Below are 26831 nucleotides of genomic sequence, written 5' to 3'. Positions count from 1 at the left end.
CCCGAAGTGTGGTGGTTTCCGGCTCTTTATTCGAGTATGCTACCCATCGATGGATAGCTACTGCGAACTGTGTTTGATAGCTGAAGCACAAAAGCCATGAAGATAGATAGACGCTCGACGCTGACAACAATCCAGGAAACGAAAGGCGGAACGCTTTCGCTCTGCTCTCCCTTTTGCTGATGACGAGATTAAAGAAAGCTTTTCTTACTTATGTGAAATTTGTAACTTGTTGTAGCGGGATCAGGACCATCTAACTTGGTATCGATTACGGCAGGTCTATTAAACCAAAAATCGGCAATACTTGATATCGTCACTATACGCAAAACGCGCTTGAGTTGAAAAAAGGTAACTCAGTTTGTGTAACTCTTGTAGGAACATTGAACGTATGATACGACGAAGCTAGTTTAGAAAGTGGGAATTTTAATTGTTCAATATTTTTCCTAGGTATATCGATGCGTTTTCTCTGATCATTGGCACCTTGACGTTATTTCATAGGTCGTTAGTATTAAGATAAACGTGTTGTTTTTTATTATTATATTTTTCATCGTCGCTTAAATCTATCCGGCGCAATGGACTTCCCCCACAAGCATGAGAGTCGTTAGAGTAATGAACTTAAATTTATGTTCGTTACACCCGTTGCGGCAGTGATTACCAATAATGTCGTTCCAATCTCAACCTGGATCTAGTAGAATTCAACTATCCTCGAAGAAGATCGTTAAACTGGATCCTAGAGCGAAGATAATTGTTCTTTTGAATGCGATAAAGTAGCCATGGCTACTATCTGACCTCAATGGAGTGTGCGTTTCCCACGGTCTGTCGATGAAAGTGTGTATTCTCCACGATTACAAGGTCAGGTTATCAAATAATCTTAATAACCGTTGATTCCGCGAACTACAAAGCGCCTCGCTTCACATCACTTATAAAGATTCTGCGAGTACCTGCTGTTTTAAGAAAACGAAAAAAAAAAAAAACGAACTAACGAAAAACGATGATAATACCTAGATTTCCCACATTTCAAAAAGATGGCAGATATTTTTTTCGGCCATATTTTTGAAAAAAAAAACAAATGAATCACTTTGGCGGCTCGTTTCATAGGGTAACGACGAGCGCAAGCGAAAAAAGGCTTTCGCCACGTAACGTACACGTATAGTTTGTCTATATTTTTTTGCAGATCCGATCAGTGACATCACACACCGACACACAGACTTTTACTGCTTAAAACAACTAGCCCAGTTGTTTTTAGCTTCAAGTTCACACGTAAAGAATTATTTCGAAGGAAAGAGAGGTACAAAAAACTGCCAACGGGACATTATAGGTGCTTAGGTACAAGCTCTAAACGACACGAAAAATTAGATGTGTCGTGGTGCCCAGTTATATATATATGAAGCATGGTTCTATGACGACGCGTATGTCTACTCAACTTGGGGATACGTGAGAGGATCGCGGTTCGAAACCGGGCGTAGACACGCTTTGTTTCAAGCGATGCCTTTCGAACGACGCTTAACGCCAGTTCCGGAGGCAAATCTCGAAACATTTACTCGCAATAACGAAAACGCACACACGATCTGTGATTGTATAACCTTGGATTAGATGTACGCGACACCGTTCAGCGAGCGAGCGAGCGAGCGACCACTCGAACGAATTTTGTACTGGAGCTGGTTTTCGCATGACAACGTTGAGTCATAGTATATGGCTAGACATTTATCCTTGGAGAAAAAAGAAGTCAATAGAATAATCCAAAGCGTTACAGAACTAAAGTGTGGTAATATCACGTGAGAATTTCAGCCGCTTCGTGCCGTCGAAGGTGTTAAAAAAGAAGCGGAGTGACATGCCCGTTCTCAACAACTGAGTATTTTCGGGACCCAAAATGGATCCAAGAAATTTACTCTTCCCCTAATTTATCTTGTTTGCGTCAGCTCGAAGGAAACGACCGTCGCAACAACGATCAGCAACACTTCGCCATGCCGACGGTATGAATATGATGTAATTGTTTAAGTAAATCTTTCTGTGCACCAGTCGAACAGAATCAGTTTGTTCCTTTGTTCCATAGAAGTAAGAAATGATCTAAGCGAACAGATTAGTACGATTAAACAGATAGCATATAGATGCCGGCAAGAAACATTGACTTTGCTTTAGATTGAACTCTTTGGTAAGATGTTGGAAGCAAATATGTCTCTAACCGGTAGCCTATTTTCGTTTAGCGATGTTTGTCATTCGACTGGCTGTTCGCATTTCTAATATTTACACATAAACTTACCTAAGTTTAATAAAGTGACAGTCATTAACGAAAAAACAAAGAACTAGCTGAAAATGTGACAACGCAGATCGGATGTTGCAGGGTGTCCGTACAATGGGGAAATAGTTACAATGAGACATTTGAAAAGTCGCGCGCAATTGTTGCTCCAAAGCAACGGGAAAGGTTGTCCCGGTTTAACGCGGGTACGCAAATAGTGCTTGTTCAATAGTGACCACAAATTCAGCCATTCAAAACGAACGGCTGGAAGTCAAGAGGTCCTATTGAGACAGCTAGCTATGCTGTGTGAACCCATAGCGAAACCCAAGATGGAAGATGAATGCAGTAGTAGCAAAAGGGACAATGAGACGCATAACACAAAGGAACATAGTCCGATGTCCACAATGTCCAGCTTTTTCTTTTTTTTTCCCTTCTACTGCAAATCTTGTCGGCGACGTTATCTTGGAAAAGAAGCGAATTGAGCTTTGCAGTTTGAATTTTAGATGTTATAAAAAGCACAAGGTACTCTTACAGATAAGTGTGGGACTCCAGTATGATTTGCAGCAATTGTTATTTCTGCTTATTCATGACTGCCGTTTTTGTGCTTGTATATTCTATATATAGATATTGATTTTTAGTTAAGCGTATTATTTAGTTAATTGGGTTCAAAAAATAGACTTTGATTGATTGAATGAATTTAAGACAGGTGCCGCACTGGTCATGGAGTACTCGACATAAATCTCTGAGGCGATCTGAGAGTGCTCAACCACAGCTCATCCATTCACGATCGCCTTATTTTGTTTCGTCATTAAACAGAGATGGTTACTTTGATCTTAAAACGGTTTTACTATTAGTTTGCTATATTTCCATTGATGATCCCCACGCGTGCGCTGGAAACCAGGACGCGACTGGGCGTCCTTCGATCGAGACAAAATCGCACACGGGGTTTTTTGGTGTTTTTTTGAAAGGTCGAAAAATCTTGTTCTACATATTACCAATGCATATCGAAAAATATAAATGATAGATTCATTTTAAAAGAAGCACCATCTTATAATTTTTTCATCTTCTGCCCCACTTTATGGTCCATACGTTTAACGTTATCTATTAGTTGGCTTCTAAATGGTACGGTGCAATAATCTTCACAACTGCAAGATATCGGAAAGCTATAAGTAATGAAAAAATTAAAAATAGACAAACTACGATTTTAACTGGCTTATAGATAGTAATGGCCAACGAATTCACTGCTTTCGAATCCGTATATGGGCGCGAACGTACAACAAGTGGGACGTAGGAGCCTAGGTGTATAGTATTTCGGTAAATTCTTCAACTGGGATAAGATGTAATTTAGCAGTTTCCTATGTAGGAACGCTGCGATATGGACATAAGCGACGTAAAGACCGAATACTGTTACGGTTCCAAATCGTCAACAGCATCGTCGGACATTAGCTGTTATTATAGAGAAAATTTAGCGATTAATAGCTACAAATTTGAGAAGAGATTACCATAGCGTTTATCGAAGAACAAATTTCCATAAGACCTGTCTTCAACGCTGCCTAGGCCGGATAAATGCTGTGAAACGGCAACAACCAAGGGTAAACTCCGTATTGCTTGTTAAGTTACACAATCCTAAGGAACGTTAATCAAATTCGGTGCTTACAATGATAACAATTTTATTTCCCCTTATTCAGAGAATACCGCACACATTTGAACAAAAACCGGAAAAAAAAATTATAATAATAAAGTATTTCACTAGACGTCAGATTGAATTTCTGTATTAGCAACCTTTCACGGTAATTGATATATACTATTACTACAAATAAAAGTTTTTTTTGACAAACATCTGAGGTATTTCATTCGTGCCAGAGGCCATCCGTCTCGAGCAATGCTCAATAGCAATACCATACGTAAAACTCGAAATCTTTAAGGCTGGTGTGCTCCTTTGGAGCAGGCTGTAATCAGATCAGGTTATAAGCGTAACTGCTCGTAAGATATTCAGGTTCAGTCTACATGTATCAGACTATAGTATGCCTTAGCAAACGTTTTCTTTCAAAGTTGATAAGATACAAGCCCACTATATGCACGCGGCTTCATTTTAAACCTAGTATTTTTTCTTTCTAGAATAATTTTTAGTAAAAATTCACTAAATAACTTGCGCATAAATATTATAGAAGTATCTATCATTTACCGTAGACTATTTCTTCTGAAATCTGATAATATTCATTCTGTTCTGCTAGTTTACCAGCGAGGCAATTACCTTGGAGGCGTGGTACCCTGAAGTGACTCACTACGAACGCGCAACCTAATAATTTTAATAAGACAGTCTAAATAACCTTTTGATTATCATGCCAATAGTAGCTTTTATATATTGCTAACATTTCCGTAGATGCAATACGTTTTACTTTACTAGTTACAGTTAGAACTATATAACATAACGCGATGCGCGTCTTAGTAAATGTTCATTATAATGTATTCTCTCAATATTTGTGCCACTTAGTCTAAATAATACTCCGCTCCTAGACAAACAGCCTTTATAAAGTTTATGTAGCCGGTTTGTCGTAGATTATAATTGCTGCTAAAGATTAATATTGTCCCATAGATTAGGTTATGCAACATACTACAAATATTAACAGGTTGATTTATAGGTTTGACTACTACTTTCAAGCGTCACATCTAGCCCTGAACGCTCCTATAAATCTAACCCTCAAGCTGTTTATTGCACCAATGCATTCTTCCAAATAGATAGACACAGGTACATGAAGGTATGATATTATTATCGGGCGCCACAAAGAACAATAAGGAAAATTAAAAATCCATTTTTCTTTTTTTATTACCTCAGTAACGAGCAAGCCAAAATTGAATAAGTACTAAACTGACTGGTTTTTTGTTGATTAAGTGACCATTAAGGGTATAGGCGACATTGTAAAGAGACAACTGTGGTTTAGAATAATTAGAAAACACGCCTTTAACGTAGAGCGTAGGTTCACTTAAAAAAAAGTTTTTTGTAATACCCTGTGTTTGACAAACAATCCCGCATTGATATATGTTTAAATATCAACACACATTTCAGTGTTTCTTTTGTTTCGAAGAAATCTTTTATGGTTCTGCCATCTTTGTTTATAAAAACTCCACGAACTACAATTCTTACTTACGACTCACCGTATGGGAGACTAATTTGGCCATAATGTAAAACTACGTAGTGTTTAGTTGGGGTTAGATATCTATGTAGTTGAAAACGCGTTAACATGAATAGGTTTTAACATACGTTGCTTTTTTATTTAAGCAAATATATTATCGCAGATATTTTCTTTTTCTCGGTCTCGTTATCATTTCCGCTCCATCCTTTTCCGTCTCTCCGCTTTTTACCTTTTTTTTTTTATCTGGCATCGTCTGTCACCATTATTCTGTTTATTAGTAACGCCGTGTGGTGATTATGTTAGCGTGTCTTCTTTTCCTCGACAGTCTTCCATCCTCTTCACCTTAAAGTACCCAAAATCTTCCCAGTACGCCACTTACGGCGCGCGCTTTATATACATCCCAAATAATCCCGCCCAGTCAAATGATCACCCCACCCTATCCCATAGTCTTCCAATACCATTCCCAGAAAATCGCACGATTTTACATCGCTCATTGCCTTCCATATTTCAGCTTGTAAAGATTACAGTGCACCTATGCAATCAGCAGTCGGCACCCAAACGTTCTAAATTCTCTCTCCATTTTTATCTATTGCACATTGTATTCTATATATATATATGTATATATATATATATACGCTGTCTCTCTTTCATTTGGTATTATTTACGGTTGTGATAGTATCAGCAGACTACTGATAGTTGGTACTCTTATCTGCTTTTGTCAAAAAGAGAACCTCTTCTTCATTAATGGCCGCCAGATCTGACCGAGGCCGTCTGCTCACAGTTATGAATATATATATATATATATATATATATATATATATATATATATATATATATATAGTTTTCATTGCTTCGACCTTCGTGCTCAAATGCCTATTCATATAGAAGCAAATACAGCAAATGCGTCAATGTTTTTTTTTTTTTGTAATCACCGTCTCGTTCACGCTTGCGACATTTACCTTTGTCTAGTTCCCGCCTAAATTTTCCTCTGTGTGAAAAATGTGCCCTGCAGGACACATAATACAAAGACTAAGTACATATACAACAGAGGGTATAATTCGGTGGGAATAGCAACCACGCAGTGAGGTGTTCTCCAAAACAGTGAGTTTAGCACGGGCGGGACCTCTTCAAGTTCTTTTTAGTTACAAGTAATGTTCAGCTGGAACTTTTCGGTGGCTAGAATTCGAGAAGTTCCACGAATACTGTCAAACATTTATTTATTTATTTTGACTGTGATCGGCTAATTGCACAGATTTATTGGTAAGCATTACAACTTTACGCATCGGAAAGACCAAACTTCAGTTAGACAACTAGCCTGTTTCGGTTAAAACTTCACCACTTTTTTTTGACCTCACGAACGTTCGTCCCACTGAACAGAAAAAAAATAGGCTTTCTGTTGGGTCTCAGATTAACTGAAGTCTGTATGAAATGCTCTTTGCTAAAACTAACCTTGCAGCCTGTATGAGGTCAATTTCGTGTATTTCACTCGTTCGTTCCTCGATCGATATGCATTCAAGGAACAGACGCATCAAGCTGATGTACGCTATGTAATATAGATGTATATGTGTAAATATGTTTGTGTTGCTAATGAAGGATCAGGGAATGAAAGAAACCCCAGTTCTTCGTGGATTTCTCTCCAAGAAAGTTGATAACAGAACTTATTAATTTTTCATATAGAGTACAATACATGCTGAAATATTTTGCCTCCTATTTACTTCATATGAATGAACACATAGATACGAACTGTCCCGAGGAACCTAGGTCCCCCGCGATCTGTCGACACTCTTGAGAGTTCTTCAAGACCCTTCAGGTTTCAACATGCCTTCGGACTTCCCTCATTGATTTTCAGCCGTTGCTATGGTCGCGTTTTTTAGCAGTGTTATTTTCACGTCCCGTGTTCAGTCTTCTTTTCCGTAGCGGCTAGGCCTAACCTACCGGTTTCGCACTTTACATTCGCGTCCCTCGGTCCGGCTGGTGCTCGCTGACTTTGTTATTATTAGTGGGATGTTTCTGTATATGAATTGCGATTGATTGACTGATTCAGCTGGTTCAGCGTTGATTGCTTGAGTGATTATTTGATGAGTGTATAATGAACACTGTGAAATAGGTCTGTAACGTCATCATGTCATGTTGTCATCCCGTCGGGTTTCGCATGTGTTCAAAGTTATAATGGCGCGCTATGTACAGTCGGCATCGTCCTCGCCAATCAATGACACTCAGCAAAAACTTCGAAGATGAAGAAAGCGTCCTCTGGTCATCCGCTGAGATCAGTTGTCTCCTTTTGTTTCTGCCGTCTCTCTGAATCCATAATCACCATTTTTGCTTTAGCTCGTTCCCATTCAGCTGACGTTTGTCGGAGAGCGCCTTCACGCTAGCATCATTATGATCATCGTCGTCGTTATCGTCATCACTCAACTAAAAATATTAGATTCACCTCTCTTCATCTAGTTTTATCTGCAGGCAATTCTGCAGAGCGGCCGGGATCACATGTAGAACTCGGGTGATGATGGCGATGATGATGCGCCACTCGACAGCGATCCGCCCTGATGACCTTGATGGGGAGGACCTCCGCCCGGCCCTCCATGCTGGCCGTGCCCTGTGGGGCCATGATGTTGCCCTAGGTGCGGTGGTGGATGAGCCCCATGCGTGGGCCCCATGCCGTGTCCGACATGGGGCCCGTGTGGTTGCATACGAGTCTGCTGGATCACCTGTGGCCCGCCCTGGAGCATCAGCTGACCGTTCTGTGTGGAATGGTTTTGATTGCCACCTGATGATGGACCGCTGGTGTTCCCACTGCCGCCAGACTGTTGTACAACGCTGCCACCTGGTCCTCCGGCCGGTGCACTTCCGCTGCCACCTCCAAGCGCCATTTGTTGCCGGTAGAAGTCCCGCTCCTGACAAGTCCGTTCTAGCTCCTGGCGTAATCGGTTCACTTCCGCTTGTAGGAGCCGGTTTCGGCTCTCGAGCTCGTGACGTTTTGCCAGGCGCTTCGTGCGACAATTTTGCGCATAGCCGCGATTCTTTAGAGTTCGACGCTTCTGCTTGAGGCGAACCACCTCCTCCCGCGGAAATCCGTGGAGGCGTTTGTTGAGTTCGCGCACAGACAGCGAGACCAACAAGTCGTCGTCCAAGATATCGCGGCCACCGGCGCCGTTTTGTCCGCCCCCGCCAACAGCCTGTCCCGGCCCGAGGGGTGACCCCCCGCCGGATATCATGTGCTGTCCCATTGGCGCTCCATGTGTGCCATGCTGAGGCATCAGTCCGCCTCTGGGTGACATCGCCACACTGCCTACACCCGGTACACCAAGCTGGCCCAATTGTCCTGGGCAGCCTTCCAGATAATCGCGCCGCTGCAGATGAACCCAAGCATCAACATTTTCTGGCCGCAGGTCAAGAAGTTCTCGCCGAGGTGTTTGCCCCGTTCCGCAAAGGTTGGACTGCTGCTGAAGCCACAACAATCCCTCGGGATGGTCGGGGGGTGTTTCTGGTGGTGTACCCGGCTGCTCCATCTGACTTAGCACGAGAACCTGCTGGCCCGCATTGCCGCCGGAACGGGCTTGCATGGCGCGAAACTCATCGGCATCGGGGACCATTTCCTGTTTAACGACGTCCTCAAGATGATCCAAATCGAAGTCGCTACCGCCGCCGCCTCCCGGCCCTTGTGGCCCGGGGTGATGGTACGCAGCTGTCGGACCTGATGGGGCTCCAGTCATCTGGTGAACGACAGAGGGATGTTGTTGCTGCTGCTGCTGCTGCTGCTGCTGCTGTTGTTGTTGCGAGCCATTGGTATTGGCTAGATGACCGCCAGGCGGTGCCTCCATTCTATCTAGCGAATCTATCGTCGTGTCATCATCATCGGAATGGGGGTTGGTTACGTCTGTGTCCGCTGTGGCTGTCGTTGCTGCCGCAGCAGCCGGCGGATGACAGCTGAGGGAGCCATAATAGTCGAAAAATGGCGCAGGCGACGTGGTCGGCGCCTTCGGGGCAATGACGGAGACGTCATCACTGGCACAAAGCCAGTTGTTGTTCGGGGTGATGACACCTACGCCGACGGAGCGCACAACGGCGATGGCGTTGCTCTGGCTTTGCGGGTACGTCACCCCGGCAACCGGGTGCTCCTCGAGGGTCGCCACCTTCCGCGCGGTGGGCGCTCGACGCGCTCGACGACGCAACTCTCGGCTGTCCGTTGACTCTTAACACGACCACAGCGGCAGCACAATCACAATAACAAGAGCTACCACAGGATTGCCTCTGCCGCAGAAAGGACAGCCGCCAGCGGCAAGACAACGCCGATCTCTGCTGGTGAAACGTTAAACTCACAGGTCGAAGTTCTATCTGAGAATGGCAGCGCCAAAGGAGCCTAACAACCACACGGAAGACGATCAATGGTGATTTACTGACAATATATTGAACTTGGATGAACTGCTTCCGTTATCAAGTTAACTCCTTGAAGAAGAAGAGATCCAGATTCGGTCACGTGGCTTTCGAGGCAGTGCAACCTTTTTCGCTTTGTTTATAATGAAGGCTCAGAGATTTGAACGTAGTTTACACTCACATGCATATACAAGGAAGAACATATACAGACACGTAGCTGCTATGGATGCGGATGATAAACTCACTTTTAGATCAACCACCTTTCGTGTTATTGTTGTTGTCACAGAATTGGAATGTCTCGGGTATCCGGCCTGAAGCCAGCTTGAAGCTCGCTTATCGTTCACATGCCGATATTGAACGATAAAGATAGCTTGCTTGTCGCTACCTAAGCGATTAAAACAGCATTTTCTATTTGATAACTGCTGTTGCGATGATATCCTACAATTGATTTTAACATTCACTCTAGCTGATTACTAACATTTGTCACCTGCTACTCGTGATTTTTGCTTATTGCATTGTCTTTTTTATCCCGTTAAAGGCTTTACTAGTAGAAGTTGTTATCGTTGCTATTTCTGCTGCTGCTTCTGCTGTGGCTGTTTTTTCAGGGATGTTTAGTGTAAGTATCGGTTAGCGTGCGTCACACACCTGCTAGATATGTAGCACATATGGCAGTCCACACATTTCTAGTTTACGTTGATTCCAACATTCGTGCCCTCCTTGGCTTGCCTCTTTCGTATAACGTTGTCCTGCTCCACGCCTCGAACGTAGGGAACGAACACACGCACAATTTAGGTCCACTGCCACCACCACCACTGCGACGACGGCAGGCACCGAGAGGATACCTACAGGACACTGTTGTTCATCCAGTGGCGTTGACCATCATGCAGATCTAGCACTTAGCGTCCCGTTGTTTCAGATTGCGAACGGCGTATAGTGTCGTTTTTGTCGCAGCGTGCATGCAACGTATCGAACGGAACGTTGCAGAAGGCATCAGTCGTAGCAGCACCAGCTTTAGCAGAAGCAGCTAACATTCGTCGTCGTAAAGCCCTCGGACCGTGGTATCGGTCGCCGCAGGCCGCTCGACATGAAAAGGTGCCTAGTCAGCACGGCTTCGCAACGTGCCTGCCTATTCTGCGTGGCCCCTGCCTCAAAGGACCTAGCAAGCCCGCGCAAGAAGCCTGCGCCTGCATTACCATCCGCCGGCCACCGAAGCAACGACCATCACCGTGCCACAAGGCGGAGGCGGGGCGCTGACGTCACCGCGGCGCCGCACAGGGAGAGGGTGAGGCTGGGCGGAGCCTGCGGGAGGGCAACCCGCCACCCAGCACGGCGTTGATCGGCGTGCTCGCCCTGTCTTTCGGTAGTCGTTCCGTGGAAAACCAACACACGGGAAGTACGAACGCACGGACGCGCGAGGAAGCGCTCGAGGCACTCGATCGGCCATCATCACCCGGCCGTCAGCATCGCTGCCACTTCGTTTAGCGGCCACTGGCTGTCACCAGCAGCAGCGCTAGTAGCTGCCACGATGCTGCAATTGCCGCTGCAGGCAAAGCCGATGGCGATGGCAATTGTACTGGCTCATGGCGGCGGCCCGACGACGGCGCCGCTTGGGAACACTGGGAATGAACCGATAACGATGCGACGACCGTTTGCGCATTGGGCTTCCTCTAAAGCCTTTCGGAAATGGAGCAAGGAAAGAACAAGGAACCGAAGTTATCGACAGGTGCTAAGTCGCAAGTTCGCAAGACTCCGTAGGCCTAGCGGTTTTCGCGGAGCAAAAGCAAACTAGTAGGTCTTTGTGAGCTGCTGTTGGTGCCGCTGTTACTAATATTGTAATGGTTGTCTGTGGTTCACCGTAATATTACCACTAGACTGACGCTACAAAAAAAGAACGCGCTGTTTACGAAAACGACTCCATTATTATTTTTATTAGTATCAGGGCTCCAATTACTATTACTAGAGTAAATGCAATCAAAGGATATCTATCGAGGATACCGGCCAAAAGTTGCGAGTTTCATCTTGAATTTTGGCCAGAGATTACTCCAAAATTGATTTGCATGTAAACACGAAATTCAGACATAACAATGATAACAATCATTAATGATGCGAGATAAAGTCGTTCCACAAGGAAGCCAAAAGAAGCCTCTGCTTCTCAAAGAACCTGATCGCGTGCGAGATAATATAGGCTAGGCCAATCACGTCAAAGCGTGTCCGGCCAAGTCAACATAAGCCTGCGATGTTTCTGCTGACCGCCACCGCCTGCTATGACTGATGATACTGCATCTGTAGCTGTCGCTTGTCCGATTGTGGTAGCTGCGGTTTGCACGCTGCAGCAAGAGCGATACAACTGCCACGAAAACACCGCCTCCCCGCCGTCGAGGCCGCCAGACGCAGCAGCTGATATTGCTGCCGCTCTTACTATCTCTGCCACAGCGACTTTGCCAATGGCGGGACTGCCGCGGCCGTTGCCGTCGGCCACCGACCACCGCGGCTGTCGACGGCCACCACGAGGTAGGCGCGACTGGTAGCAAGAGCAAGATGGCCATCGGATAACGGCGATCGCGCACCGGCCGAGCGAACAGACGACCACCCTGCCCGGTTGTCTCTCTCCCTCTACCAGCACGAGCCTCTGCTGCCAAAACGGAAAACACAACATAATCATGCCATCATCCATGAAAAAGAGGATGGGGTTGACGCCCACAAACGATATCACGCAATAGACGGCAGGCGGCCTCACAGCGTTCGCACCGCACCTTCCTCTGTCCACCGTCAATATCCAGGCTTTCACAGCATCGATCTGATGACTGTGTCTGGAATCAGGCTCATTCGTAGTAATAAAACCGAGCAGAGACCACAAGGGCTACTAGCGAGTTGAACGTCTATGGGGACAATGAGTAAAAGGGTACAATCTAAGATGGCAGTGAAGGCACACGTATACTTAAAGCACATTGGCAGTAGCTGTAGACGTAAAAACGGAAAATGTACGAAGATAGAGCTGCACTATTTGCGGTAACAGAACAAGAGTCGCTAAACTAGAAGAGAAGATGAAAGGTTGTACCGATGCGTCGAACTTCCTTAATTTTTAGACAAATACCCGTTTAGATTAATTGTACTGATAACCAGTATAGTGGTAATATAACTAATGCATATAAGTACTTGTGTAAATCAATCTTGTTCCTCAGAAGGATTTTATCGATGACTAGGAATGACACGTTAAACACCTGCAAGTATATAAGTGTCAGACAATCTAAGGAACAATACAAGGTGAACCGCAGGGGACCGCGTGACTCGTATCGGTCATGAGCTCTAATTGATTAATAAAGACAACTGGACTAGCAGATCCCAAATGTAAGATTCAAATAGACTCGTAAAAGTACGAAAACTGTTTTACATTCAACAATGGCCAACATCTGTTGCAGCAAAAGGCTCAGTAATTCCTTAGCCATGTACAGCTTTGTACGTAGGCCAGCAAGAGTCCCAGCCATCAGTCATTTCTGAATGGGAATTTATTTCTTTTCGAATGCTCTCAAGCAAGATATGAACATTTTTTATCCGCTGTGACGTTTGATGATATAATCTCGTTTTTTTTCCTATTAGAAAAAATAGAACAAATTACGCTTAAAATATCTGTAATTTTAATAACTGCATAACGTAGCGGCAGTCGGCGTAGATCAGAATGGATGTCCTGGAAAAATGTCACATTTTTACACCAGGTGATATTCGACATTTCAATGGAGGGGCATTGTGCCTTTAGCTTTCTTTTATACATTCGTGTCCAACATTTTGACGGATTTTTTTTACTATTAATCGGTTCGCTTCGCTGAGACGATATGTCCTACGAAAGAATTTGTCGCACGAAACATGTCAAAACCACCATTAGGGTTAGCGTATTCGCTTGCAGCTGAAAAGAGTGAACCTAAAACACTGGCTAGGGGTAAACGAGGGTTGACTTCGAAACCCGAAGTCGACCTAATCTAGCAAGACTACTATCAGAAATCGAAATAAGTGCCCTACATAGGTCTCTTATGAAGATCGCCGCCTAATAAAGCGTCAAAAAAAAGCGATCACTTCATCCCAGCGTTTTCGCCCCATAACAGCGACGTAACATATTTGGATGAGCCATCGAATTATGAATGAACCAATTGCAGTAATTTTCGGCTTTTTTTTACTATCGTACCGTGTGGTGACGGTCTATATGACCTTACGGATAAAATCTATAAAACGTGTCGGTACAATATGACGTTCGCGTACAAGAAATTCAATCTAAACAATACAACCCAACCCATACGTGGGGAGGGTCATTTCGATATTTCATTTAAGAAATGGGAAGCTTGTGAGACGTCGCCTTACGTTCACCAATAGTGGCCGCAGTACATCGATCGGAAATAAATATCCTCAGATATAAAGGTAATGCAGTTAAGGTAGAAGTTTAATTACTCACGTAATGTGTAATAGGCTGGATCATCTGCGGCCCTGATCATTCCTTTTGCTGCGTGTCAAAAATCGAACGATAGCTTCGAGACTATACGGTAGCATCAAGCGTATTAGGCGGATGTTACGGCTCGTTCCTTCTTGGATTCTGAGTGGCTTCGACGAATACCACCGGTCTCGCTATTGCATTAGCATACATAGCGAATCAGGCGGATGCCAGCAGGTGTTGGAACGTAGGGGATGGAGAACAAGTAGGAGCAGAAGGGGGAAAGAAGTTACTCATCGCTTTGGCACAAAGCCAGCTCCAGACTGCGACAGGAGCTGCTGCGAAATGCCTCCAGGCGTACGAAGGATGTGGTCCGCCGGAGGTTAGTTGGGGTGTGGGCTGGCACAGCAAGTAGCCTTTTTATCTGACTTTAACCTTTCTATCGCAACCTATTTTTCTCAACCTCCTCTTTAGCCATTTTCGATCTTGGCTTTGAGGCCCGAGGAGGCGAAGGCAATTTAGATCCTCAATTTTATAAAATATTCCTAGATGACACGCAGAAATCAATGATAAATCTTAGGTAAAATGACAGCGATAGATGGATGTATCTATCGCGTACGATTTTGCTACTACTAGCATTATACAGAGCCGAGTGTTATGACGTGAGCCTTGATTTTCCTACCATAGTTGTTTGAGTCTTTATCATTGAACTGCTTCATGTTAGCTAACTTCGAAGATATTCGAGTTTATTTGGATAGTAATTAATAGACGAACGGAGGCCAAAAAAAAGTCTAGTTTGCCGTGATGCCAGCTGGAGCTTGTTTTAGGGTTGCAAGGTCGTTATATACACGATTATTTTAATCTTATTTTGAAGGGAAGCAAGAGAACTAAAGTTCTAGAACACACTCAACGGGTCGACGAAGGTATCTCGGCATTGCTAACGCATACGAAATTGCAGCTCAAAGACGAGACTTTTGCGATAGAAACGATATGAAAGAGTTGAAGCAGACACCTTTGACATATACGAGGCCAGCCTACTAGAGTTGATGCCAATCTGCGTTTTTGTCTCCTCTCGATACATATATATGTATATATACATACCCACATAGATATATGTGCGCCTTCGCTTCTGTGATGTGCAGTGTACACTTTTAGTCGGCACACGATGACGACAGGTGATGCTTTTTTTAAATTCACCCTCTCGAATTTTAGAGATGCTGAATGTACGTCGTCGAAATGCTCCGGTGGCAATGTCACGACAAGCAATAGGGCAAACGCCAAAAGGGCCTACTATGTTTTATCTTAGCCGAGCTGTACCAACATGGTTTCATACATCGGGAGTACGATGTCGAACCTATCTGATGTGAAGGTGAGCTAGCTTTTGAGGCGAAAAACGCTCGAGATTACGTTAACAACTTCTAGGCAAAAAATACGCCCGCGCACCGTGACCAAAGGCAGTGCTTAGAATGAGCGACGTCGATGGATTTTCTTGATTGTAAATTTTTTTTTGATAGTAGAACGATTGGGCGTACAAGCTTATGGATAATCAATGCTAACGAATCCGCAGATGCAATGAGCAGTTGATCGGTTCATCTGGATGCTTGCGGATTCGGACGACTGCCATTTGAAGTTTCCAGCGTGGCCTGTACCTTTTCCGCTAGACGAGGGCGAGTATAAGTGATATAAGAGATAAACGTAGCCGTTTACTATGACCCCATATGCTATGCATAGCATACGTAACACACAGTAGACGATTACCTTTATAAAGCGCTGGAAAAACTGATGCGTCGATAATATCACGCTGTAAGCAGTTCTAGCGGAGAGTCAATTTGGGTTTATAAGACAAATTACTTTTTTCACTTAGCTGGAGCCCAATAATTATAAATCAGAATATTTTACTAACTTTGCACCTATAACGCTCGCGATGTCTTACCCCCCTTTGCATACGGCCTTCGACGTTCATTTTCCCAGCAAAAGGCCATTCTATAGATCCTCTATCCGTCGCTCCGTTGAGCTCGTCCAAAAAGCCGCCTCAGGCGCAATACTCGTGACGCTGCTCCGGACAGTGCTCCCCACTATCTGTATTTACCACAAATAGCTTAGCTGGCAGCCCAATATGGCTAGAGCCTATACTCGCATCTCCATTGTTTAATGTTTAGAGATACGCGCTCCCATAGAGCACAACAACAGGCCCGGTTGTCCACTGGTTTGTTCTACACACGCACACCCACAAAACAGTAGGCACTTGAACATATTCTATAGACAGAGACCGCTACGGTGCCCCTACTAGTTGCACGTCCCGGCAGACTTTGCGGAACAGACTTTACAGTCTACCCTGCATCGTCCACAGTACGGCTCACGAGGAAGACGGCGGTAGAGGGCCGGTTCTCCCTGTGCAGACCCCAGCTAAGCATAGTAACGTAAGCTTTTCCGCCTGGCTATTTGATAGAAGGCCAAGAGTAGGCCAACATTGCTTGTTTGTGTTTACATCCAATTAGAGTGCGTGATAGTGATGGATCAAAGACCAATATTGTTTCCTACGCCCTGTATACAATAGATTTCCCTCTGACCACCTTTTTCCCCACCTCTACAACCCGAATCCTTCATTCACCTCAGGATCATCTATCGGTAGCCAGGGAATAACGGCAAGCACCCTAGCAGTATTGTGCCGGCAGTTGAATACAGACAGCCAAACCTTCAGTTCCCAGATCTCCATGCAAGCTGGCGTCGAATCCGATAGCACGACACCTGGATAACAGCAACAGTATCACTGATTATGCCGTAGCCGAAGTGAACGGTATAAAGTAGATCTATTGGAAAGTGACATGTTGTCACTATAACGGCCCTGAATTGTTCAGGGATGGTGCGTGTCAACTTTGACAGAAGGGACAGCAACTTACGAATTGCAAGTTAGTGAGCAAAAGGGTCAATTCACATTGCCTTAGGCAAGGAAAATGTCCATATGGCTAATTTATAGATCGCACATATATAGAGAGCTCCTCACAGATGAGGCTGTTCAATATATATGAGGTTCTGTAGAATTTTAAAAATAAATTTAAGAGATTTGACTGTGCGTTTCAGAAAATGTCTCATAATTTATCTACCTCGCATCGGGGTTTACTAACAACTTCGTTTTTATACGAATAAAATCGAGTGTATCAAGAACTTTGTCAATGCCAAATGTTTACCTTGTTCTGTATGATTTACCGAGCTGCAAGCTCTTGTTTATACATTTATAAAAGCAGTATACGTAGCCGCTTTTAAAGAAAAACGCGCACCGGAAGTTATGTAGTCATAGATATAGGAAAACAATCTCCACAAATGACAGCGAAACAATAAGATGGCGAAAAAATCAAGATGGAAAAATGGAGAAAATTCAGTTTGTTGCTATTATTCTAGTCGTTTATACATCTTTGCAAGCATAGAATATAAAATACTTCTATAATCCCTTCAAGTCATTGAAAACATGAACCCTTTTAATAATGTAAATTTTTTGCACAAGAGCCATCGCGAAGACGTAACTGTTTTTATTTCAACCGAAAGCGGTGGCTACGTTGACGTTACGAATTACGTCTCGCGCAGTTGCAGGTGAAACTGGCCAAACCCCAATGAGCATAGCAGTAAGACAGGTCCGTGCCCAGAGCTTCAACGTTTTCTTTAACCTTGGTAGGACTTTTTTGGCTTATTTATAACTGAAAAAATCAGACCTTTTTGTATCACCGGCTAGCTAGTCGACGTAGAAGACGAAATGAGCTCCTTTGCGGCTCCGTGAAAATTCCCTGCGTCTATTTTCTCGTCGTGGAGGTCTCTGTTCCACTGACGAGAAGTGAAAACGTGAATTCAATCTCAGCAACACTTGAACTCAACGACCCCTTCGTGTTTCGGTCTATCCCATCATGCGTCGCGACTTAAGGTAGCAGCAGCGGCAGCAGACTCAAAGGCGACCCCCGTAGACCACCCCCATCGCGCACTGTTTCTATATGACACGAGTGTGTTCCGTTCATCCCTCCACAGCTCTCGCAGCCCCAAAATACCTCTCGACTCGAGAAATCTCGTAGCACTCCGGTAGCCCCAGTGGGTGCGGGACTGGAGCCGGACTTCGCTATTGCTGCGTTTCCTCTCTAATCTGTTTTTTTCCCTTTTCTGTTGAGGACATTTATTACAAGTTATATCCATAAATAGTGGCGCGCGCACACAGACATGGAGATACACATTATGGACATAGCCAGCCACCGACCCAGATCCAAATCGAAAGGCGACCAGAGCAAAGAAAAGGAACGAAGGATTTAGTTCGGGTTCTAAGGGCGACAGGGCAAGCTGACCTGGCTTATGTCGAGTCTGACCCGCTTCTGAATCCGCCAGCCAGTTTCAATGCGAATATTCGCGAACTCCTTCCGTGCGATTGAGTGCGTTGGCCTGAGCGAGGAGTTATTGCTGAAGTCGAATAACTGTACCGGAGTCAGTACGAGATTTAACCGCGTCAAAAGAAAAAGCGAGAGGAAGGGAGAGGGTGAGAGCAAGCAGGACTGAGGCGAAACTAATACGAAATCGAGATTAGGGAGGTCTTATAAGAGAAACTGACCGTACGAGGACGCCTGGCTGTGGCTACGACATGGGCAAAGAAGGAAGCGACCTTGGCCCCGAGAATACCGAGAAACCAAAGTTAGGGCCAATAGGCCTGGCTATTTCAATTAGGCATAGGCTAGGTGATACACTTGGGTACTGTGCTTTTTCCTTTTTTCAGAATCGGGTAAATCAAACTGTATACTTTCATTGTAGACTACATGGAAAATTCGGACTACGTCTGAGTCCACGTTTGACTCCGCAAAGTTAGTACGGGACGAGCTAGGCTTACTTAACTTAATGGCGTTTTGCTTTGTGAGACACGAATTCTGCCGATAAGTAAACGTTGCAGCAGACTGATTATGTGATTTCCTGAGCACTGAACCCGGTCGATTCGCGGTCATAGTCAGCAAATTTCAAGTTAGCTTGTGCGATTCGATTGCAGTTGGAGTCATTCAGGCGCAAGTTTATACAGCTCAACTTATTCAAGTGATTGCATAAAAGAAAAAGACAAATATTTGCCGTTAGCGAAAATATGAGATTCAGTTGTGAATAAGTGACAATTTCAGGGGTAAACTCAAGTCTGATAAATATTGACATCAACCATGAACTATGCAACAACAAAAAATAACTGTTTATCTAGCAGCCATAAGTAGAATAAATATACACATTTACACGTACGCGAAGCTGAAAAGCCATGCGTATCCAAAAAAACTTGATGAGTCAATATAAAAAACGCAGGAACAAGGTTCTTATTCGCTCAATTGTCAAGTCAAAACGCGATCTTTAAGCAAAACATGCTATGTCTATCTGAGAAAATGTTGGTGTCAATATATATATACACATTAGGAATTTTATATAGTAACCTTGTCTCTTAGATTGGCTGTGTTCAGTATAAATGAAATACGTTTGCCACTCCTGTAAGCATAGTCAACCTCTCCAAGCTGTTTAGTGTAGCTCGAGGCGTCAAAAATAACAGTTCAAAACATTTTTGTCTTAAGACCCAGCCATCAGATATGTTCGTGTGTAAAAGAACAAACCGGGCGCTGAAATGGCCTTTTTACTAGCAAGGCTTATCTCTCTTTTGCCCTAAGCAGAACCATACGAAGAGGTAAACTTTTCTTGGGGCTAACCGAAGGGTCGTGAGGAGCGAACATTTTAAGGTCACGCGCGACTGAACCCCGTTGCCAATTCCCGTATCCCACCACCTCGAGCAGGTGACGACCGAAAGACACTTCAGAAGCGAGCACCTCTGCCAATCTTACAAACGCTAGATTCAGTTCCCTGATCCCAATTGCCGTTACGTTGATGATAGCAGGTCAGACGCGAGTTGTTTCTATTTCGCATTATTATCGATATTCCTTGTTCCAAAAGAAAATGCAGCTTCTATATTATTCTTGGGCGAATAAAATAAATTTAAAAAACAACCAAATCTATTTGATCGCCAGTTGTGTTGACCTTAAAGAAGGAACGTGTTAGCAAATACACGTTGATCACCACAGATATTTGACTTGCGTTTTAATATTTTATTCGTGGCTCATTATTGGCTCGTCTTGATTGACAGTGAACTTACTACTGGTGCACGTTATAGGAGACAATACAAGATGGCGGGCCAACACCCTCATTGAATTAAAGTCCATGAGTAAACAACCCTAAGAATGGACGACTGTTAAGGTGCTCATAGGTGAAGTAGACTTACACAGAGTCGGTCAGAAAGCCGGGGACTTCCGATTCAGTGGGTTCTTTCTTGAGTCGCTGGGTAAAAAGACTGTGAAGCACGAGTGGAAGGTCTGCAAGAACCACCGCAGACGCTATCGAAACAAGAAGAAAAAGCCCCGATAGGGCAAAGAAGCGTCCTAGCAAAGGTGTTGCCTGCCGATTGGAACGCCTGCTCTTTACTTCGTGATTGAATTATCGGTAGTATTCGAGCAAATCAGCTTGCTTACGTACAATGTCCTCTATGATGGCAATTCCAAAAATGTCCTCTATGGTAAAAAGAAGCCGTTGGCAATCTTTAGTGACTGAACCAACTTCACATGTCTCAGAAAGTAAGTCTAAGACCTGATCGAAGGCGATTACAATCAAGAACGAGGTCGTACGAGTCGTTCTATATACTGCGCCTTACAACATACATTATTCTTCATACCGCGGTGTGTTACTCTAAAAACACTCATAACAACTTCTATTATCAAAAATATGAACTCACGGTGGTTTTCTTTTCAATACGCTGACAAGGATCGCTTCTTACCCGTTTCGTCTATCCCAGGAATCTGACGTTACATCTCTGTCCGAAATAAATACTCATATTTTTACCTGTTCACTTATAATATCTGGTGATAGGGAAGGCCTGGTAAGGCGGTTATGGTAACTTTCACTCAAATGACGCCAGGTGGAGAAATGTCGCCGATACGATTAAGCAAAAGGTACCGTCTGGCGGTATATATATATATATGCGTGTATTCGCACGTACGTACCCATATGTCGTACATATTTCATCGATAGCCTCGGAGACAGCAGGCGCGGTACGGTGATTGGAAAGAAGACAAAATTATATGCAAATTGTGACGAAGACATCGAGATCGAGTTTAATATGTTTGCCGACGCCTGATAGTTGGAAGTGAACAGCCGATATTAAATATGTCCTCGTCGTAATGAGTCTGGCCCCTTCCCAAGTGCCGTTATATAACCATATGACACAAATTTTGGATCTAGGCGTCTTTTCTGTTATTAACATAATTGGAGTATGATTTTTACTGTTGATAGTGCGTCTCGCGCGTCACTCCGGGACGGACACTTGGCGAATACGGCGACGCGTGCTTATCTATAAGCTTATTTAAAAGTCACATGATAGAAACTCTAGCTGTTATTCTGTACAGTATTGATAAAATGAATATATCAATAGGAGGAGATAACTTCACAACGAGCACTGATAGCACAGGCATCAACTATTTGAAGTACACGTCTGACTGGAGGCCGAACTTTGTTTCCTTTTGTGTTTGCCTTTACACAACCTCGTAGCTAGAAGTATACCTTTCTGAAATATTGCACGAGGTCGCGGTCGGCGTACGTCCACATGACGCGATGAAGCTAGCAAGAGTTACATTGTTATCTAAACTTCTTTTGATTTTTTTTTACCTGCACCCAAACGTTTGCAAGTTTATCGAATTGCCCTAACGTTATTAACTATTGACGCTATTGGAGGGCGGTTTACATTGACCACTGTTTGCTCGGTGGAAGCACTCGTTATCGAGGAAAGTTAGCGTCTTAGATGCGGAAAAGGCAACAACGAGACGAAAATTATCATTAAATTTATTGTTGGGCGTTACGTTACGCTATTTATAGTGAAGGCGGGAGCTAGGAAAATTCTATTTAGCTCTGCAGGAAGAGTAAAGTGACCTTTTTGTTTAGACCATCTCGTTTACTTCGTGCCTCGGTCACCGAATCGCGTCGTTTTTCACGGATCACTTATTTCTACGAAAAGAGCTTAATCTTAAGATAAGCGTAATGTATTGCCTGCCAAACTGCTTGTTTGCAAAGTAAATGCCCGTTGACGAAGAGCAAATGAATTTTCTGTCTTAGATATCAAAAGGTACCATCTACTTTAAAAAGGAAAGCATCACTATTTTTGGAGATCGACAAGCTTATCAATGCCGATAAATCAACGTAATGCTCGTCTAAATATTACACTTTAACCTTTTTGGAAAATCCTCAGCGAAACAACCTAGCCATTGTATGAATTGGGATTGAATTGATTATTTCCTAACGTTCTCCTTTTTTCGTTTTCGTCACGTACAATTTTTCGTGGCACGAATTTTTTACAACTGTAAAAATCCGTCACGACAAAAAAGGTCTAATGAAAATATGCTGAACGATAGATATCTTTGTTTGTCGCGAATACCTGCCTAACGCTATCCCTATCCTTTGAAATAAACAAAAAAACAATCTATTATTTGATCGGTTCTCACTAAAAATAAGGAAGCAAGTGCTGCACGTCTGTGATCGCTAAACTATCGGCACAGGCTGGATACTATACACACTCGCGCATTGAGAGATGCGACCGGTGGTCAGGTTTTCATATATGAACTCCTACGGTTGTCTCTCATTTCTTTGTTTTCCTTCGACCTCGAGCCCAATGCAATTGATGCTTCTCTCCCACCAAATAAACTCAACGATTCGTTGGCGATTGACGCTTTGCCCCATCTTCACACTTTTTTACATAGAAGCATTTGCACTGTGCTACCAATTCTGAGTCAACAGCTTTTTGCCTAGCGTACCCCTTAGCCTCTTCCTGGCTCCAATAGGGCTTATACACACACACGCACGCACGCACGCACGCACGCACGCGCGTTCGCAAACCGAATGCAATCAGCAGAAATGTTAGCACTTAGACGCTTGATCGTACGTTCATCAAACTTGCTGACTGAATTCCTCCTCGAGCACCGGCTAACTTTAGGGTAACATTGTACACGAGTAACAAAGTTAAAAATTGACTCTTCGCTCTCAACGAAGTTAACATTATTATAATAGTGGTTATATACATACCTCATTCTCTAGTTGAGCTTTAGTGCTTGCTTTGGACGCTATAATACAGGTTTGACCAACCTAGTAATACTGTCGATGGATGCTGTCTTTGTGATCATCAGCGCATTGTCTATTTACATCTATCGTAGAGGGGGATCATCGAGAGAGCTCACTGCTTTTGGAGACCATTAAAACAGGATCGACGTTCAAAATGACTTCATGAGTTTTGACTGAAGTTACTGAAAATGCAGTTAAGCGTTACGCATACCGCTCAGTTCTGTTAGGTATGTTCCAGGAATAAGCCCATCATTGACGCAATACGAAATTAATACTTATCCCCCATAATATCTATATTCCACCTCAAATAGTCTGAAAAAATAAAAATCCTTTATTAGTTATTCAGCGGTCGATCCCCAGATCACCTCGAATTCCCTGGCGCCTGGTTTTAATCATGATTGCCCTTTATTATGGTATGGATGTCTTCATGCTAGACCTACCCGAGACTTCCTACTGCATCACTACTAGCGACTGTAAGAGTAGTAGAAGCAGTGGTAAATAATGCACTACGAAAATCGCGCCTCATCGTGTGTACACACCGATACGATAGCTCATTCTATGTTGTCTCATTTAGGTGTATGGGACTCGAGGTGCATAGCAGCGTTGGCCGTTGTGGTTGGGTCGATGCAAAAAAGCAACACGCACATGTACGCTGAAAGGCAATAGCGCACCCTCAACACGACGACGACGACGACGACGACGACGACGACCATCATCTGTGGCGAAGAATGGAATGGACGAAAAAAAGGGGGATGTAAGCTGGCGAGTAGGCCCGATGAACCGCCCTCTGCAAGGTTGTAATAGGCTATAATGGTGAACTGTGTTTTCCCTAGGGTAGAGGGTGCAGGTGTTAGATGAGGGTACGGTGAGGTTGATTCCGAATGCAATAGAGGTAACCCCTATTTCAAACATACACACACGGTCACACGCAGCTTGCTGCTTACTTGCCGGGGCTTTTTCGCCTCGAGACACCGATGCGTGCTGCAAAGCAGCATAAAATAGTAAATGATCCACTAAGTGCTAACTACCAGCCGCTGTAGTAGCAGCGTCAGACCACTCAGATGGTCGACTCCTCTACTAAAGCAATTAAAATTTTTTTTTATTGCACAGAACCCCCCGCACGACGGGAACGACTCAACCCGTGCTTATACTACCAGTAAAGAGCGTAAATCGTTTGAAAGATCTATCATAAATATATAGTCGTTAGCCTAATTAGTGGCTTGTAGTTTTAATTTTAAATTTGAGATGGCCATCGGCTTTGGGCTCTCTGAATAGCATCCGGTTTATATACATATCGCGTAGATCATATAACAAGCAAATTAATGATTCAGTCACTAATTTATGGACAGTTACTGATGGATTATTCTCTCATATGTGGATTGCTTTGATATTTTTTTGCCCTACTGAAGGGCGAAACAAAGCGGTTTACTTCCAATTCAACTTACTCTAAATTCTCAACTTAATGAATATTTACGGTTCAACTCTCTACATGGAATACGAACATTTACCTCAACTTTTTAAAAATTTTTTTCTCTATTTGCTCTCTAAGAATGATTCTTCAGGTGCCGCCATGAGAAGCCATACAAGCGGAAAAGCGCCGTATGGGTCGCATCGATTAACGCAAAGCAAGCACTATTATACGAATGAAATTTGTTTTAAAAGCACTTATTTAAAATACCAGCCGGTTCTCATTGAAAAAAAAAAAAACACCTTTATCTGATGCTTCAGTTTGCGCTTTTACCTATCTAACGCAAGGTACTTTTATTGAGGTTATCGCTTAATGAAGCTAAGCTTAGAAAGGATGCCGAGAACGCCTTAACCTTCCACTCTTGCCAAAAATGCGGCTTGTCGAGTTTCCTTTCCTTTGTCTAGCTTTCCTGAACACGTCTCGTTGTAGGCGATCACGAAACCGTCGAAAAAACACGGGACAGGGAACGTATTAAGGTCATCTTCTCGGATGAGGAAACCCAATCTGTAGTCCCCCACTATCCTGGAGAATGAAGAGCGACCAGAGGTTGCTGCTTACAGTTCCATACGCTCCTACACATCTCATCTAAGGAGGGCTTTCCTAGCTGCGCTTATTGTAACAAACTGATCAGGAACAAGTCCACCGCAGGCGGGTTCGCTCCAATGCGGGTGCTCCTACGACATGGCTGCTGCTACTGCTTTCCCGATCAACGCTGCTCAGCGTTAACAGCTATCTGTAATCGAGACGGTAAGACGTCTTAAGAATTTTAATGAAGGTCACGAAACTACATTTTACACATTTTGCTTCCCTGTACTCTTCAATTGTAACACCACAATATCGGTGACCACGATAGAGGTGAGGCGAGGCGAAGCGAGGGCGGGAGGGGGAAGGGACGGCTGGAACGTTGCCAATAGAGAGACCGAGATGACAGCAGGCGTTGCCCGAGCTGCACTGCCTTCCTGCTTGTAAGATCAGGCTGCTCCCTTGCTTCCTTCAGCACGGCTATGGGGGACGGTTATCACAAACGCGGCCTGCTGCTTCTGCATGGTGCCTTCCAGCCAGCCAGCCAGCCAGCCTGCTAGCCAGCCGCTCGTCCTTTTGACTTCCGACGCCGACGTGCCGACGTTAGCTTCGCTGAAATAGAGGTTTGAAGGCGATCCACCGAGGAGAGTAGAGCGCACACGTGCAAGCGAGGATCGTCGACAACAGCTACAACGGCAGCTAGCTGGAGACCGAGTGGAAGCAACAGTAAGGGGGATAGAACTGGCGGAGAGTAGGGGTAGGAGAAAACGAGAACGACGAAGTGTTTCAGTTTCCGGATTTCGAATCACGCATTTCCTTTCGCCCTAGGACTACTAGTACTACTTTCCCTTTATCGCATGGACCCATTTCTCTGTCTCCGTAGACGTGGCTAAGGAAAGAAAGGATCCCTGACCAGAGAGGCAACCCACGAGCGACCGGCGACTAAGAACCGGGGAAATAAGGGGTAAAAGGAGGAAGCAAGCGGGTCGCTATAGAGAACAGGGTAGCCATAGACGGCTCGAACAAGTGAGTCAGAACAAAGCAAGCGATGAGGTCGACCGCGCTTTTATCATTACTTTACCCGGTCACGGAACACATTGACAGAGAAAGAAAAAGGGAAAGAAGGCAGAGAGGGGAGAGGAACCGAATGATGATCTAATCTAGGCTCATTTTTATCCAGATTGTTACCAACTAACTTCGATATGGCCGTTTGTGCAATTGCTGCTTGTACTACGGTGGCTTCATATTGCTGCAACTTTAATGGCCAGGGTCTGAAGACACTTTAAGGAAATCGTACACTTCTTCAGTAGGACCCCACATCAAAATACAAGGCATACATCATATGAATACGTGGGCTTTCAATTGGGATAATTTTTCACGTTTGGTTGCTTCATAGTCCACATTGTAAATCTATGACCTTGTAGGCACCCTATACATTTATTATAACTTATAAGTATTGCAGGTATTTGTAGGACTTGCTACGTTTTTAAGATACCTCAAAATAAACGTAACAAATCGATAGCCTTTTCATTGCGGAAGTCC

General features: G+C 44.0%; 2 protein-coding genes and 1 long non-coding RNA gene across 3 annotated transcripts in view; 1 reads left to right on the top strand and 2 right to left on the bottom strand.

Annotated features, from left to right (window-relative positions):
- Positions 1 to 10967, bottom strand: part of LOC111253407 (uncharacterized) — a 51473-nt gene extending 40506 nt beyond the window's left edge. The window contains exon 1 of the transcript XR_002674631.2: positions 10387 to 10967. The gene's annotated coding sequence lies outside the window, so the exon portion shown is untranslated. The remainder of the gene's footprint in view (positions 1 to 10386) is intronic.
- Positions 1438 to 25130, top strand: LOC111253409 (uncharacterized). Its single transcript, XR_002674634.2, has 3 exons — positions 1438 to 1970; positions 23874 to 24093; positions 24849 to 25130. It is a non-coding gene; the product is annotated as an uncharacterized LOC111253409 (long non-coding RNA).
- On the bottom strand, positions 5481 to 10392 carry LOC111253402 (uncharacterized). The gene has a single exon (XM_022812733.2). It carries the CDS (start codon positions 9186 to 9188, stop codon positions 7851 to 7853), a length of 1338 nt encoding a protein of 445 aa, XP_022668468.1. The 5' UTR covers positions 9189 to 10392; the 3' UTR covers positions 5481 to 7850.
- Positions 25131 to 26831: the final 1701 nt, after the last annotated feature.

Source organism: Varroa destructor, unplaced genomic scaffold (assembly GCF_002443255.2).
Source record: "Varroa destructor unplaced genomic scaffold, Vdes_3.0 BEIS01000006.1, whole genome shotgun sequence".
Taxonomy (NCBI): Eukaryota; Metazoa; Arthropoda; class Arachnida; order Mesostigmata; family Varroidae; genus Varroa; species Varroa destructor.
This window is presented reverse-complemented; position numbering and strand designations above follow the sequence as displayed.